We start from the raw sequence: 11,888 nt of genomic DNA on the forward strand, positions 1-11,888 counted from the left end.
TCCTCCTATGTGGAAGGCTACCCTGATATATTTCCTACTATGTGGAAGGCTACCCTGATATATTTCCTACTATGTGGAAGGCTACCCTGATGTACTGTATACCCTGATACACTGATATGCAGTGCCTCAGGGCATGGGATACCAGATGAGGATTTTAGGTTAGATATACACAGGTAACATAGAGGTCATGAGTAAATGAGGAGGGGGTAAGAGGAGGAAGAGGTGGTAGTAGCAGCAGCAATAGTAATAGTTGAAAAAGTTGGAATAAAAATTTCCAGACCTCACCATGCTTGGAAAGCATGCTTTCTGTGTTCCTGGCTAGAGATGTGGCAGACTGGGTGATTTGAATGAGAGCATGTAATGTCATGCTTGGCTGGCCAGGACTCCCTTCCTCTGAGATAAGAGATGGGTCTATATCTTTATGGTGCTTTGAAACAACTTCAGTCTGCTAAGACTTAGATACACACCGTTCTCTTCTGTCTACATGCTCTTTCTTTTCTGTCAGCTAACCATTTGGCCAGCAGACATTCTTGTTCCTATGACCAGAAAGTAAGATTTGAGTCCTGGGTAGGACTATAGATGGAGAATTCATGAGAAGTGTGAGAGACTGGAGCCTTTGCCATCACCTCCTTCTATAGGAGGATGGTCCCTTCAGTATATTAACTGACTAAATTATTCTTGAATGCACTTGACAAATTATACCTAATTATACTTTTGGGGTTTGTTTGTTTTTGTTTTGTTTGTTTGTTTGTTTGTTTGTTTTTGGACTAGGATTCCCAAAGAAATTACAGTGAGTAATATTCATCAGGCCATTTGCAACATTCCTTTTCTGGATTTTCTCACGAACAAACACATGGGGAGACTGAACGAGGATCAGTGAATACAGTGAAGAGATCCCCGAACAGTGGGATGGAGGCTGTGTCTGCAGTGTGCGAACTGTGACCCTTGTGTTTGGGGAAAGCTGGTGTTCTCTATGTTGGAATGCCATGGCTGCCAAACCATTCCTTCCGTCTATCTGCGTGTTACACAAGGGCATTGAGTCCCAAGTGCCCCCCTTTAAAGACAGTTATTTCCCAATTCTGGAGGGAAACTGAATGGATACAGCTTTGTCAGTTTGCGTTTCTTTACTCTGACAAGGCTCTGCAGGGTCTTGGTGTGAGACAAGGCACATACATACAGGGGGTGCTTGCTCCCTCTTTGGAGTGTGCTTGGGTCCACCTGAGGCCTGCTTTTCAGAAGGCAAAAATAAGCCCGGCATGCTGGGCTAGGGAACTCTAAAGAAGAACAACAAGCAAATACCTTCTCCCACCTTGCCTCAGCGCAGAGAGGCTATACTCTTGGCTGGTGTGAGACGGCTACAGAGAAGGTAATAGGCCATGTGGGAGGCCAAGAGGTTGCAATGAGACTATTTCACAGAACCATAACACTAGTGCTGTGACAGCCTGTGTCACAGCAGTGTTGAGGGGTCCCAGCAAAGTTCAGAAGGCTTCAGGCCTGTGCCTGTGTAACCCAGGAGCTACAAGTGTTAGTGTAGGTATCACCGTCAAAGTCAGTCACTTGAGCCGTGTGTGGTCCTCCTACTCACGTGGGCTTCAGAAGCTCCTGCTACTGCCTCATGTCAAGGGGAGGGAGGCAGCCCCAGTGCAAACCTCACTAGGATTGTCCTCTTGGTGGACTGGAGTCCTACCCTTCTCTGCCAAAGAGTTTTACCAAGACGAAAAGGGTTGAAACACCTGTGAGTGCCTTACCATGGGAAAAACTGCTCTAACCCAGTGTGCTAGTGCTTGGGAGCAGAGCCTCAGTGAGAGGTGCAGACAGGAGATGCTAGCACCAGGACACAGTGTGCAGACACGGGCTGGGGGTGGGGAGGCTCTCCAGTCCTCCTATTATGGGGACACAGGAAGACCTCAGTCTCAGTTGTAAACCTGCTCTTTGCTCAAAGGAAACTTGAAATATCTGAGTAAAAGTCAAAGAAACTTACCCAAGCAACATAAAGCCTGCTCTCTCAGGTCCTGTAGGGTAGATATGTGAGTCAGGAAATACTGCAGGGAAGATAAAAATAGACCTTTAATTCCGCACCTGAGAGCTACAGGTACAAAAGGGATCTATGGTGCAGGGACTGGGCAGGCATAGCTTACTGGTATAATTGGGTATATAAGGTTTAAGAATTTGGATCTTTACTCCAGGCTGACACAAATTTGTTCAGAAGTGGAGACCTACATGGTAAAATATCCCAATGAGAGCAGATTCATTTGTTGTGATAAAAGCCTAAAGAAATTACTTTTTTGCTTAAAAAAAAAATCAAACGATTTAACAGTTTTCGTGTATGTTAAAGTGTTTTTTTAAATCATGATGTGTAATAATTGTGTATCGTTTTGTCTACAATAAAATGTTTAGTATTTGCGATGGGTTTTCTGAGCTGGAAGCACTGCACCACCACACTTAGATGGGCTTATTGGGAGGTAGTCGTAGTATGGGTCTTTGTGAGTTTAAATTGATCTCTCTCCGTCCCTAAAAAAAAAAAAAAAAAAAAAAAAAAAAAAAAAGAATATGCAACCATGCAATATAAAAGGATCACAATTACATTCAGGTCACTTACAAAAATAGAAGACACTTTACTTGGTGACCATAGGCATAATTATCTCATACAAGCAATCTGGGGTAAAGGATAATGAATAAATGGGTTCAGTTTCTCAAAAAAGCAGACCCTTTGTCTAACAAGCTAGTTTATCTGGTGAGAAAAAGTTGGTCTGTGCTGAGGTCTGAATCACTCCTGGGATGCAGTTCTCAGAAACAAGTATGTAACAGTGCAGACACTCTGGAACTAAAGGCTCAACATTTGTGACATTTACAGGGAGTTTCTGTGAAGAGGCACTGGGATGCAGCTCACGGAAGTAGCTGGCTGGGAAGCAACTTAACAGAGGGCAAGAAAGAAAACAGAGCCTGGGAGTGTAAAGCTAGTGGGGGCGTAGGTCAGGGTGGGTGCTGACAGCTCCCTGGGTTTCAGGTGCATACCCTATCCGAGAGAAGCCAGAAGTCCTGAGTTCTGTCTGTCAAAGCATGGAGAGGTAAGACTTTCTTCCTTCAGTGTGTAAACGGGCTTTCAGGCTTTCTGATTGGTTGACCTTGTAATGTACATACACACCTGACTGAGGCAGTTCCCACACTGGTCACTGTGTTTATGGAATAATTAACATTGAATATTCTTCTCAAATTAACAGATTAAACAGCTCTTTATTTTTCAAAATTTACAGAATATAAAAGTTATTAAATTTTATAGGAATTTTAGCAGGTATGATAAAGTATTTTTAAAAATTTGGGCTGGAGAGATGGCTCAGTTGAAGTGCATGCAGTACCTGAGTTCAGTCACCAGAACCCACATGAAAAAGGCAGGCATGGTGGTGCACACTTAAAATCTGAGCACTGGAGAGGCAGACATGGGCAGATCACTTGAGGCTTGCTATACAGCTAGCCGAGCCTACTTGGCGAGCTCTGTGCCAGTGAGAAAAGTGAAGGGTACCTGAAGAATACTTTGAGTTGACCTCTACACATGTACCTGCACATACACGATGAACACACATCCCCATACATATAGGAATACACACATAGATGTACCTACATACCACCATATACACACTCTCCTCAGAGATGAGCCCTGCTCATCCTCCAGTGTATTTTTCTGGTCTTTGTGCACATTGTGTGTAAGGTGGACTAAGGACTAAGAACAAGGCTGACACTGGTCTGGTTGCTTCTTGGGCTGCTCATGGACCCATTAGGCCATATTCAGATCTGCAATGAGGAGGGACTTCCTAAGAGCAGGTTTTCATTTCTCATGAGGACTGGTGAGAAGAGCTATGTGGTACACTGCTGAGGTCATGCATTTCTACACCAAGAGTGAATGCAGGGGTTGGGGATTGTTGAGCATATGGTGTGGTCACTAGCAATGTACAGCTGGGGGCTTTTAGCTGGTGCATGCCAGTGGCTACAGCAGGACCAAGAGGTTTAAGCAGGAAAGGACAATTGAGCCATGCTTGACTGGCTTTCCTGTGGATGTTCCTAGCAAGCCAGCAGGGTATAAGGATAGCAGCCTTGCTTTCAAGTGCAGAAGTGGAAGTGGCCACTGTCCGTGCTAGTGAGGAAGTAGCAGTGGCACAGGTGGCCCCTTTTCCCACTTAAGGATGCTAGAGAGCTGAAGTGGGGAGAAGGTAATATCTGCAACGTTGGAGGCATCTGCAGTCCTGAGCAAGAAAGGTTTGGAGTTCACAAGCTTCAAAGATATTAGTGCAGTTAACACTATATTAAGGTCATTATTGAGAGGCCATGGGGATGGGAAAGCATATGCCTGTGTTTATAGCAAGTTGCTGCAGCACATTTTTGCATTTTAGTAAATTGTTAATCTGCCCAGCAATCTTTTTCCCTCTTAGGAACACTGAGCATGCAAACTGACAAATCTAAAGTAACAGGATCCTTGGTGTGTGCATATGGTTTCAATTTTCCCTTTAGAAACAACAGCATTTCCTCGGCTGGTAAGAGGGAGGCTGGGCCTGCTAGCACCTCTGAGGGGATGCTGTGTGGGAGGACTGAGCTGCTTCCTCAGCTGAGGCTTTGAAACATGAGCCCCACCACCATGACTAGATGCTCCCTTAGGCAGAGCCCGGGAAGAAAAGGGAACCACAAGGAAATCCTTATAGTTCTTAACCAAACACTGCCAAACCTCTCAGACATAGGCTCTTTCCAGTGTTTGAAGGGTTGTACAAAGGGGAATGGGCTTGTTCCACACAGACATACTGGCTGGAATCTATGGAGATGTGTTTTCCAAGGACATGATGAGTTGTCCCCTCTGCTGGGTAGTGAGTAGCTTGCCAGAGCTGGGGAGCCTAAAGCTCTATAGGAGGTGCTCTCCAGACATGCTGCCAGCTCCTCATGAGTACGCAGGGTAGTCCCTTCTAGTCCTTGTGTTGGGGGGGAGACAATGGAAATTAGTAAAACAGGGTTCAGCCTCTAGAAACATGGGGTGAATGCCATTCATGCTTTCAACGTTCCACTCACCCTAGGAATTGTTTCCTTGAAACAGGATCATCTTGACTATAAAGAAATTACATGTTTGAGATTGAAGACATGGATGATCTCCCTGGACACATATCACTACCATGAGAGTTGTGTGTGCAAGTGATTATATATTAAAACATACACACACACACACACAAACCCCCTAAAGGTTTTTGTTGTTTTGAAGTAGGGTGTGTAGCCCTGGCTCTCCCAGAACTTGGCTGTGTAGACCAGGAAATCATTGAGTTCAGAGATCTTCTGCCTCTAGAGTGCTGGGATTAAAGGCATTATTCCTGGCGACCCAAGGTTGATTTCTCCCTTCCCCACTCATCCCTCCCCCAACCCCCAATTGTTTTGCAGCAGGGTTTCTCTGTGTAGCTCTGGCTGTCTTGTCACTCACTCTGTAGACCAGGCTGGCCTCAGACTCTCAGAGATAAACCTTTGGGACTAAGGGCATGTGCCACCACTGCTGGGCTAAATTTCTTAATGGTAAGCACATGGGTCACTGCAAAAAGATGAGGATGCTACCTGGGACTACCATAAATCATCAACAAAAAAAAAAGAAACATGCATCTTAGGAAAACCATCCAAAGTGTGAAACCAACCTACGAAGGACTTGATAGTGTGCACGTTTCTTAGTCTGGAGCAGCTCAGGGCACAGCTGAATTGATCATCAGATTTAAGAACTGAAGAATGTCAAGTGGCAGTTTAGAAGATAAGAAATCTCCCTCCCTGCCACTGCTGGAGGACAGATGGAGAGGCTGAGTGCAGCTGGTGGTGTCCTGTCCCTCGGCTTCCACACCACACCACACCATGCCCAGAGCCAGCAGCCACGCTGCTCCTGTACTGTAAGCAAAGGATCAGGCCAGGATTCTGCCTGGTAGGTCTGGCTGTGCTCGGCTTTCCCGACCATGGTTTCCACTGGTCACGCATTGAGAGTCTGAGGAGCTGATGACTGAAAGATGGCTGAAGGATTAGGTGTGAATTTCCTCACCTCTGGAACCTGAGAAAGAAAGTGTGGCAACATGAGTGGGCTTCCTTCTCAACGTGCCCCAAGCCCTGCTCTGAGAAGAGCATCCCTTGCCCCGTGCAGCAGTCCACAGTGGAAGGTAGCAGAGTGAGCTGTGTCACCCCTGTGGTGGGTCCCAGGGAACATGAACCAATTCTGCTTCCCTCTGCCCTTTAGTTGGGATGAAGGTGCTAGAAAGAACCCAGAACCTCACACAGGACATGCCCTTGCTGTTCCACAGAGCAGTGCTTGGGTCAGTTTGGTTTTAGTATTTCCACAGGGAACAGGGCTATACTGAGGATAGAAGTTAGGGTCTGTGTATGCAGTCTACCACTGAGCTACACCCCCACCCTTGAAAGTCACTAGACCTAGCAGTAGTCAGGGCACAGGCTGGGGTTTAGGAGGGCACTGCTCACTAGGGAGGCCGAAGGTGCCTCCTAGCCAATGGCAGAGGAGCTTTTCTGCTCTTAGGTGCAATTTGTTGGACATTCCTGTCCTTGACCATCATGCCATCTGACTCCTAGCCCCTACTCTGGAGAACAGGCATCTGTCTGTCTTCCCACCCTCAGGCTGACCTGGAAGCTGGCCCCAGGGCTGGGGTCCCATCCAGAGCTGTGAGTTGTGATGACTCTGGCTCTTCTTGCCTTTGTGGATCTTGAGGGTTTCACTCCAGTCCAAGCTTGGAATTCCTGTCTGCAACAGAATACAATCGCAGCCTTGCACAGGGTCAGTCATTCATTTCCTGCACCCTAGCTTCTTAAAAGAAGCCCTTTTCACTGGTGGTCTGCTTCAGTTCCCAGTGATTCTTTATCCTCCCGCACAAGCAGGACCAGATGCACCAGTTGCTCCAAGCAGATGGACCATCTTAGGGAGAGTTGCTCTTCCTTTCTGAATACTCCACCAAGAAACCTCAGCCACCCAAGCTCAGGAAAGCAGTAGCAGAAAACACTTGGAAGAAAGAGAAGGCTTAGCCGTACCCAGTGATCAGGACTCACATGATGGAGAAAAGAACCAAGTCCCATAGGTCTGTCTTCTGATCTCCACATGTGTGTTGTGATAAGTGCACATGACATCCATGTACATACATAGGCACAACAAATGTAAGGCAAATCAAAAACTCTTTAGTAGGTCACAGGGTTTGATAGATGACTGAGCAGTTAGGTGTATACTCCTCTTGCAAAGGGCTGTAGTTGAGTGCCCAGCACCTACATCTCACAATCACCAGGAACTCGTTTCAAGGGACCTGGTGCCCTCTTCTGGCCCGTTAGGAACCTGCCCTCACATGCACAAACAAATACACATGACTTTTAAAAGTAAAACAAAATCTCTTTTAAAATGTCTTTGAAAAAAGAGAGTTACAGTAGCCATCTCAAACAAAAACCTCCAAGCTGGTGTGCAGTCTGAGCTCCCATGAGCCACTTCTCTGGAGGGGAAGAGCAGGCTAACCCAACCCTATCACTCACTAAAAAGGCTTAATTCTACTCCTGAAGACCTCTTAATCTACTACTAAATACCCTACTAAATAGAAAACTCAGGAAGGCTCATTGTGTTGTGTCATTCCCACCCATTCCCCCCATGACACAGGCGCAGGACTCAGCCAGCCAGGGCCAGTGCCTGCCTGTGCTAGGCCCTTTCCCTACACTGGCCCAGATTATGCCCTGAAAACAACAAGGGAGTCTTTTCTTGGCAGCATCAGAGCTGATCCTCACTGGGCAGGCAGATGGCATGGGCAACGGAAGCTGTTGTCTGCTATGGTCAACACTCAGTTTTGGTTATATGAAAGAGCTGAGCCAGGCCTGTCATAATTTTTGCTTCTGAAGCTTCAAGGTTCTAAGGACCCAGCTGTCTAAACCATTTGCTGTTCTCTTTCTCCTGGGAAGGCAGAGCCTCCCCCGAGCATGTCCTGTCCACAGCTATCTCTGAGCTGTGCTTCAGGCAGCCTAAGCCAGCTGCTCTGAGGTGACAGCAGGGGACACAAAGCAGGAAGAATCTATAGCAGTCCCTGGGGTGTTACAGGAGGTGCTTCAGCCAAGAGGGCTTGTGCTGGAATAGAAAAGTGGCATCAGAGGTAGAACTACCAGAGCCCTGGCTACTCATGGAGGACTATGATATGAGTAAGGTGGACTATAGCTTACGCTAAGATTAATGAAAGAATACAAGTTTCGCTGTGCTCCTTGAAAAGCATCAAGAGTTCAATATGTAGCCTTGGCTGCCTGGAACTTGCAACCAGAGCTGGCCTTGTACTCCTAGAGATCCACCTGCCTCTGCCTCCCAAGTGCTGGGACTAAAGGTGTGCACAACCATACCCAGGTACTTTTTTCCCCCAATATCTTCTATGGACCTGACCAGCCTCAAAAGAATTATGGAAGCACTGTTCTAGGAGGAGCTAGCCAGATAGAGAGCTCCAAGGCAGCTGTTTAAGGCTCCTTCCTATGCCTGTCTGGCCAGACAAATAAGGCAGACCTTGCCTTCCATGACGACCAGAAGTCAAGTGAAACGGGACCTGTTACCAGGGTGAGATGGAGGCCTAAAGGGTCCATAGCACTTAAAGACTGTAGGTCAGGAGTGGCCACAAACCTAAGTATTACTTTAGGGTCTCTAAACGGCTTTCTGAATGCCTGTAACAGTTCACTTGGGTGAAGTACATCTTACAAGATGAAAGGCAAGATTGGTTACTCCAGCCTCTGGGGTCCCAGGAGCCAGAGTTTAGTGCTGGGGAAGGTCAGTAGTTATCCCGGGCTGGTCTTGGGGTGAGTGAGGACTGGTCAGCCAGGCTCTTACTATTCCAGTTCTCCAGGGAAGGTAAGTGTTCCAAAGGCAGAGTTTACACTTGGAAAGGCAAGCCCCCATCTGTCAGTGATTTTCCACTGCTGACTTCAAGACTCAGTTTGAAAAACTGTCTCCAAGGAGGTGGCCAAAGACGAGCTGTATAAACCATTTTGGGAAAGGAGAGCCTTTGGGGACGACAAAATTGGTGCCTGAGTCCCACTCCTTTCCATGCTGTTCAGAGCTATGTGTTTTTGAACTACCAGCTCAATTCCTCATTTGTAGAGGAACAGCAATAATAGGCCATCATGGTAAGTGGGGAGCAATAGCTAGCACCTTCCCATCAGCAGAGCTTGGAGGACCCTACAGGACTGACCATGTGCTCCATGTGGGTAAAACAGCCTCTCGTAACTAGCCATGATTTTCTGGAATATCCCCCATGAAGAGGGGTGTGCACCAACACCCCCAAGCCACTAAATGGTTATGAAAGGTGGCTTCCTTTCTTCCCTGCAAGCCCAACCAGTTGTTGAACTGCTAAATTCCCAAGCCATTGCAGAGTAATGCACAGGCAGGACCACTGGAAGGACCAAGAACATCCAGACCTCTCCTGCAGAGGATTCGGGTTCCTAACATTGGCAGTTAGGAAGCCTCTCTGCCCTGCCACTAGCAATGCCAAACAGCTCCACTTGAGCCCACGAGCATAAGGCCTGCCCTGCATCACACATGCCCATTAAGTACGTTAGGGAACATAGCCTTAGGGTGGAACCTGTCCTGCACTTTGCTTCTTGGACATGTGTGTGTGTTTGAGATTCACCATCTACCTGCAGGGCTTCACAGTGTCCCATCCTATGACAGATCCGTAGCTAGTGCATCTCCAATATCAGGACAGCAGGGCTGTGACCATCTATCTATACAATGTCCCCATGTGCCATTTTTAATTATGTTTTAAGTTTTATTTTTAATTATGTGTATGTGTGTGCATCTCTCTGAGTGTGGGTACGTGCAGTGAGTGTGGATGCCCCAGAGGCCAGAGGTATCAGATCTCTTGGAAGCTGGAGTCACAGACACAGGCCAGAGATGCCTGGCCTGAGTGCTGGAACTGAACTCCTCTCCCATGTGCACTCTCTTAATCACTGAGCCACCTCTCCAGCCCCATGTACTTTTTAGTGCTGAGCTTCCATCCCACCTTCAAGGAGTCTCAACGACAAAATTCCTAAAGTATTTAAACACCTGTAACAAATGTATAGTGTTCTAAATAGCCCCAAACTGGGGATCACTGATGAGACAATATATATACACACACACACACATATATATATTGGGCTTATGCCTATGGCTGTATGCCTAAGAAAGGGCTAACAGTACAGTTATTAACATTCAGAACATATATCTATGCTCAAACAATACATTAGGTTAAAAAAAATAGGAATGTAGTTATAATGTGTGCCAGAGATGACTCAGAGGGTTTCCAGGCACAAGCCTAACAACTGGAACATAAGGCAGAAGGGGAAGTGGAGTGACTTTCTAAAGTTGTCCTCTGATCTGCTCACCTCTCCTCCCTTCCCCTTCTCCACACTAATGTGTGTGTATATATATGAAATATTTTAAAACATCGCTACAGCAAGAATAGGATCGTGGAGGAAACTGTATGTGTATACATTCATTGTAAACTAAGAATTAGGAAGATCCATCTATTTGGGAGGGGGGGGGCGTTTGAAGGTGTTAAGGCAGTATTTGTTATGTTTATTTCGAATTACCACACTGTGAGCATTCATTACTATTCTATGTAGAAAGGGGAGGCAGGAAGTCCTCAGTTGCCAAAGCTGAGCTGCTAAGGGAGCAAGGACCTTCCTTCAGTGGGATCTTGAACAGCGCAGGCACTGGCCCTGGGCACGGCGTGTGGCGTGGGATGGTGGGGGGGGGGGGCTGTGCACCGCCTTCGGTGCTCACCCCACAGAAGTTAAAAGAGAACAATCTGAGAGCGAAGGAGGAGGAATCCAGGGAGGGAGTACTCCCTTGTGAGGCGCTCATCCTGGATCCCAGGGTAGGGAGCAGTCGGGAACACAAGGCGAAGCCTACAGTGTCAGGAGACCAAAGAGATGACCCCGAAGCTCCCCTGTCACTCTCCAGATCCTGTGGCATTCAGCCTTCGTGCTCTCCCCGCCCCCAGCCCGTTTCGGGGGCTCAGTATCCTCCCACCGCAGGTGGAGATTCGAAGCATTCCTCTGCCGCAGCCAGCTACCCACCTATAAGACGTGGTCGCTACTACAGCTGCGTCCGCGTCCCCGACCGGCAGCACGTAGATCGTCCGGGTGGGGGGCGCCGAGGACTGGCCCCTGCGGCCGCCCGGCCCCGGTGCGCGCTCTTGAGCCGCATCCCGGATCCCCGCACGCGCGGTTCGCACACCGAAGTCGCGCTGGTACTGGGTAAGCGGCACGGCGCGGCTGGGCTCCGGCGCGCCTGCTACCGACGGGCTCCCGCGGGAGACACTGCAGTCAGCGCCCGGCTCCTCGCTCCCGGGGTCCGAGTAACCGTGCAGAGTCAGCGGCACCGCTACGTCCGAGCGGTCCAGCTGGTTCCAGCGCCGGGCCAGGCAGCAAAGCCGGCTGATGCAGGGCCACGCCATGCCGCTCGGCCGCGCGCCTGCGTCGCGCGCGCGCGCGCGCGTTACCCCGCTGCCCCCGCTCAGCCCCGAGCCTGGCAAGGACAGCCTGCGGGCAGTCGGAAACTGCTTGCGGGCCTTTCATGGTTGAACCCAGAGTTTCCCGAATCTGAGCTCAGAAATCAAACCTGGGCTTCACAGAGGGCGAGGCCGGAGGGAGGCATTTCCTCACCATCATTATGCCTGCTATCTTTTTATAAGAGGAACAATCAATCCATCAAGAAGGCACTGGCAGCAGGGCCAGAGGACTCTGTTGGGACTTGTGGCTGGCTGCAAAATAGAGTTAAACTGTGCCTAGGGAATTCGGCGGTCACCCAAAGTGGAAGCGGGGGGGGGGGGGGGGGGGGGGGCAACAAGGAGGGTGATGCAAGTGAGGACTCGGGGCCATGTTTCCAGTCATCT

The 11,888-nt window shown here is 48.5% G+C and overlaps 2 protein-coding genes across 9 annotated transcripts in view; one reads left to right on the forward strand and one right to left on the reverse strand.

The window, feature by feature from the left end:
- Window positions 1-2,406, forward strand: part of Yeats2 (YEATS domain containing 2) — a 96,201-nt gene extending 93,795 nt beyond the window's left edge. For all 8 annotated transcript variants that reach the window (XM_031363406.1, XM_031363403.1, XM_031363407.1 and 5 more), the window contains one exon: window positions 772-2,406. In XM_031363406.1, coding sequence (XP_031219266.1) covers window positions 772-880 — 109 coding nt within the window. In that variant the 3' untranslated portion in view covers window positions 881-2,406. The remainder of the gene's footprint in view (window positions 1-771) is intronic.
- An 812-nt stretch (window positions 2,407-3,218) lies between these two features.
- Window positions 3,219-11,452, reverse strand: Map6d1 (MAP6 domain containing 1). The gene is made up of 3 exons (XM_031363417.1): window positions 11,071-11,452; window positions 6,634-6,751; window positions 3,219-6,052 (listed from the first exon to the last, which is right to left on the reverse strand). The coding sequence occupies exons 1-3, from the start codon at window positions 11,448-11,450 to the stop codon at window positions 5,975-5,977; spliced, it is 576 nt and encodes a 191-aa protein (XP_031219277.1). The 5' UTR covers window positions 11,451-11,452; the 3' UTR covers window positions 3,219-5,974.
- Window positions 11,453-11,888: the final 436 nt, after the last annotated feature.

The sequence above is a fragment of the Mastomys coucha genome, unplaced genomic scaffold, assembly GCF_008632895.1.
Source record: "Mastomys coucha isolate ucsf_1 unplaced genomic scaffold, UCSF_Mcou_1 pScaffold12, whole genome shotgun sequence".
In the NCBI taxonomy this organism is placed as follows: Eukaryota; Metazoa; Chordata; class Mammalia; order Rodentia; family Muridae; genus Mastomys; species Mastomys coucha.

Excerpts from the sequence above, each read along its gene's own strand:
- Map6d1 (XM_031363417.1), bottom strand. The coding sequence starts at position 11,450 with ATGGCGTGGCCCTGCATCAGCCGGCTTTGCTGCCTGGCCCGGCGCTGG. Across the intron at positions 6,752-11,070 it reads GTAGCGACCACGTCTTATAG|ACAGGAATTCCAAGCTTGGA; the intron begins GTGGGTAGCTGG and ends ATTCTGTTGCAG. Across the intron at positions 6,053-6,633 it reads GCCCTGGGGCCAGCTTCCAG|GTTCCAGAGGTGAGGAAATT; the intron begins GTCAGCCTGAGG and ends TTTCTTTCTCAG.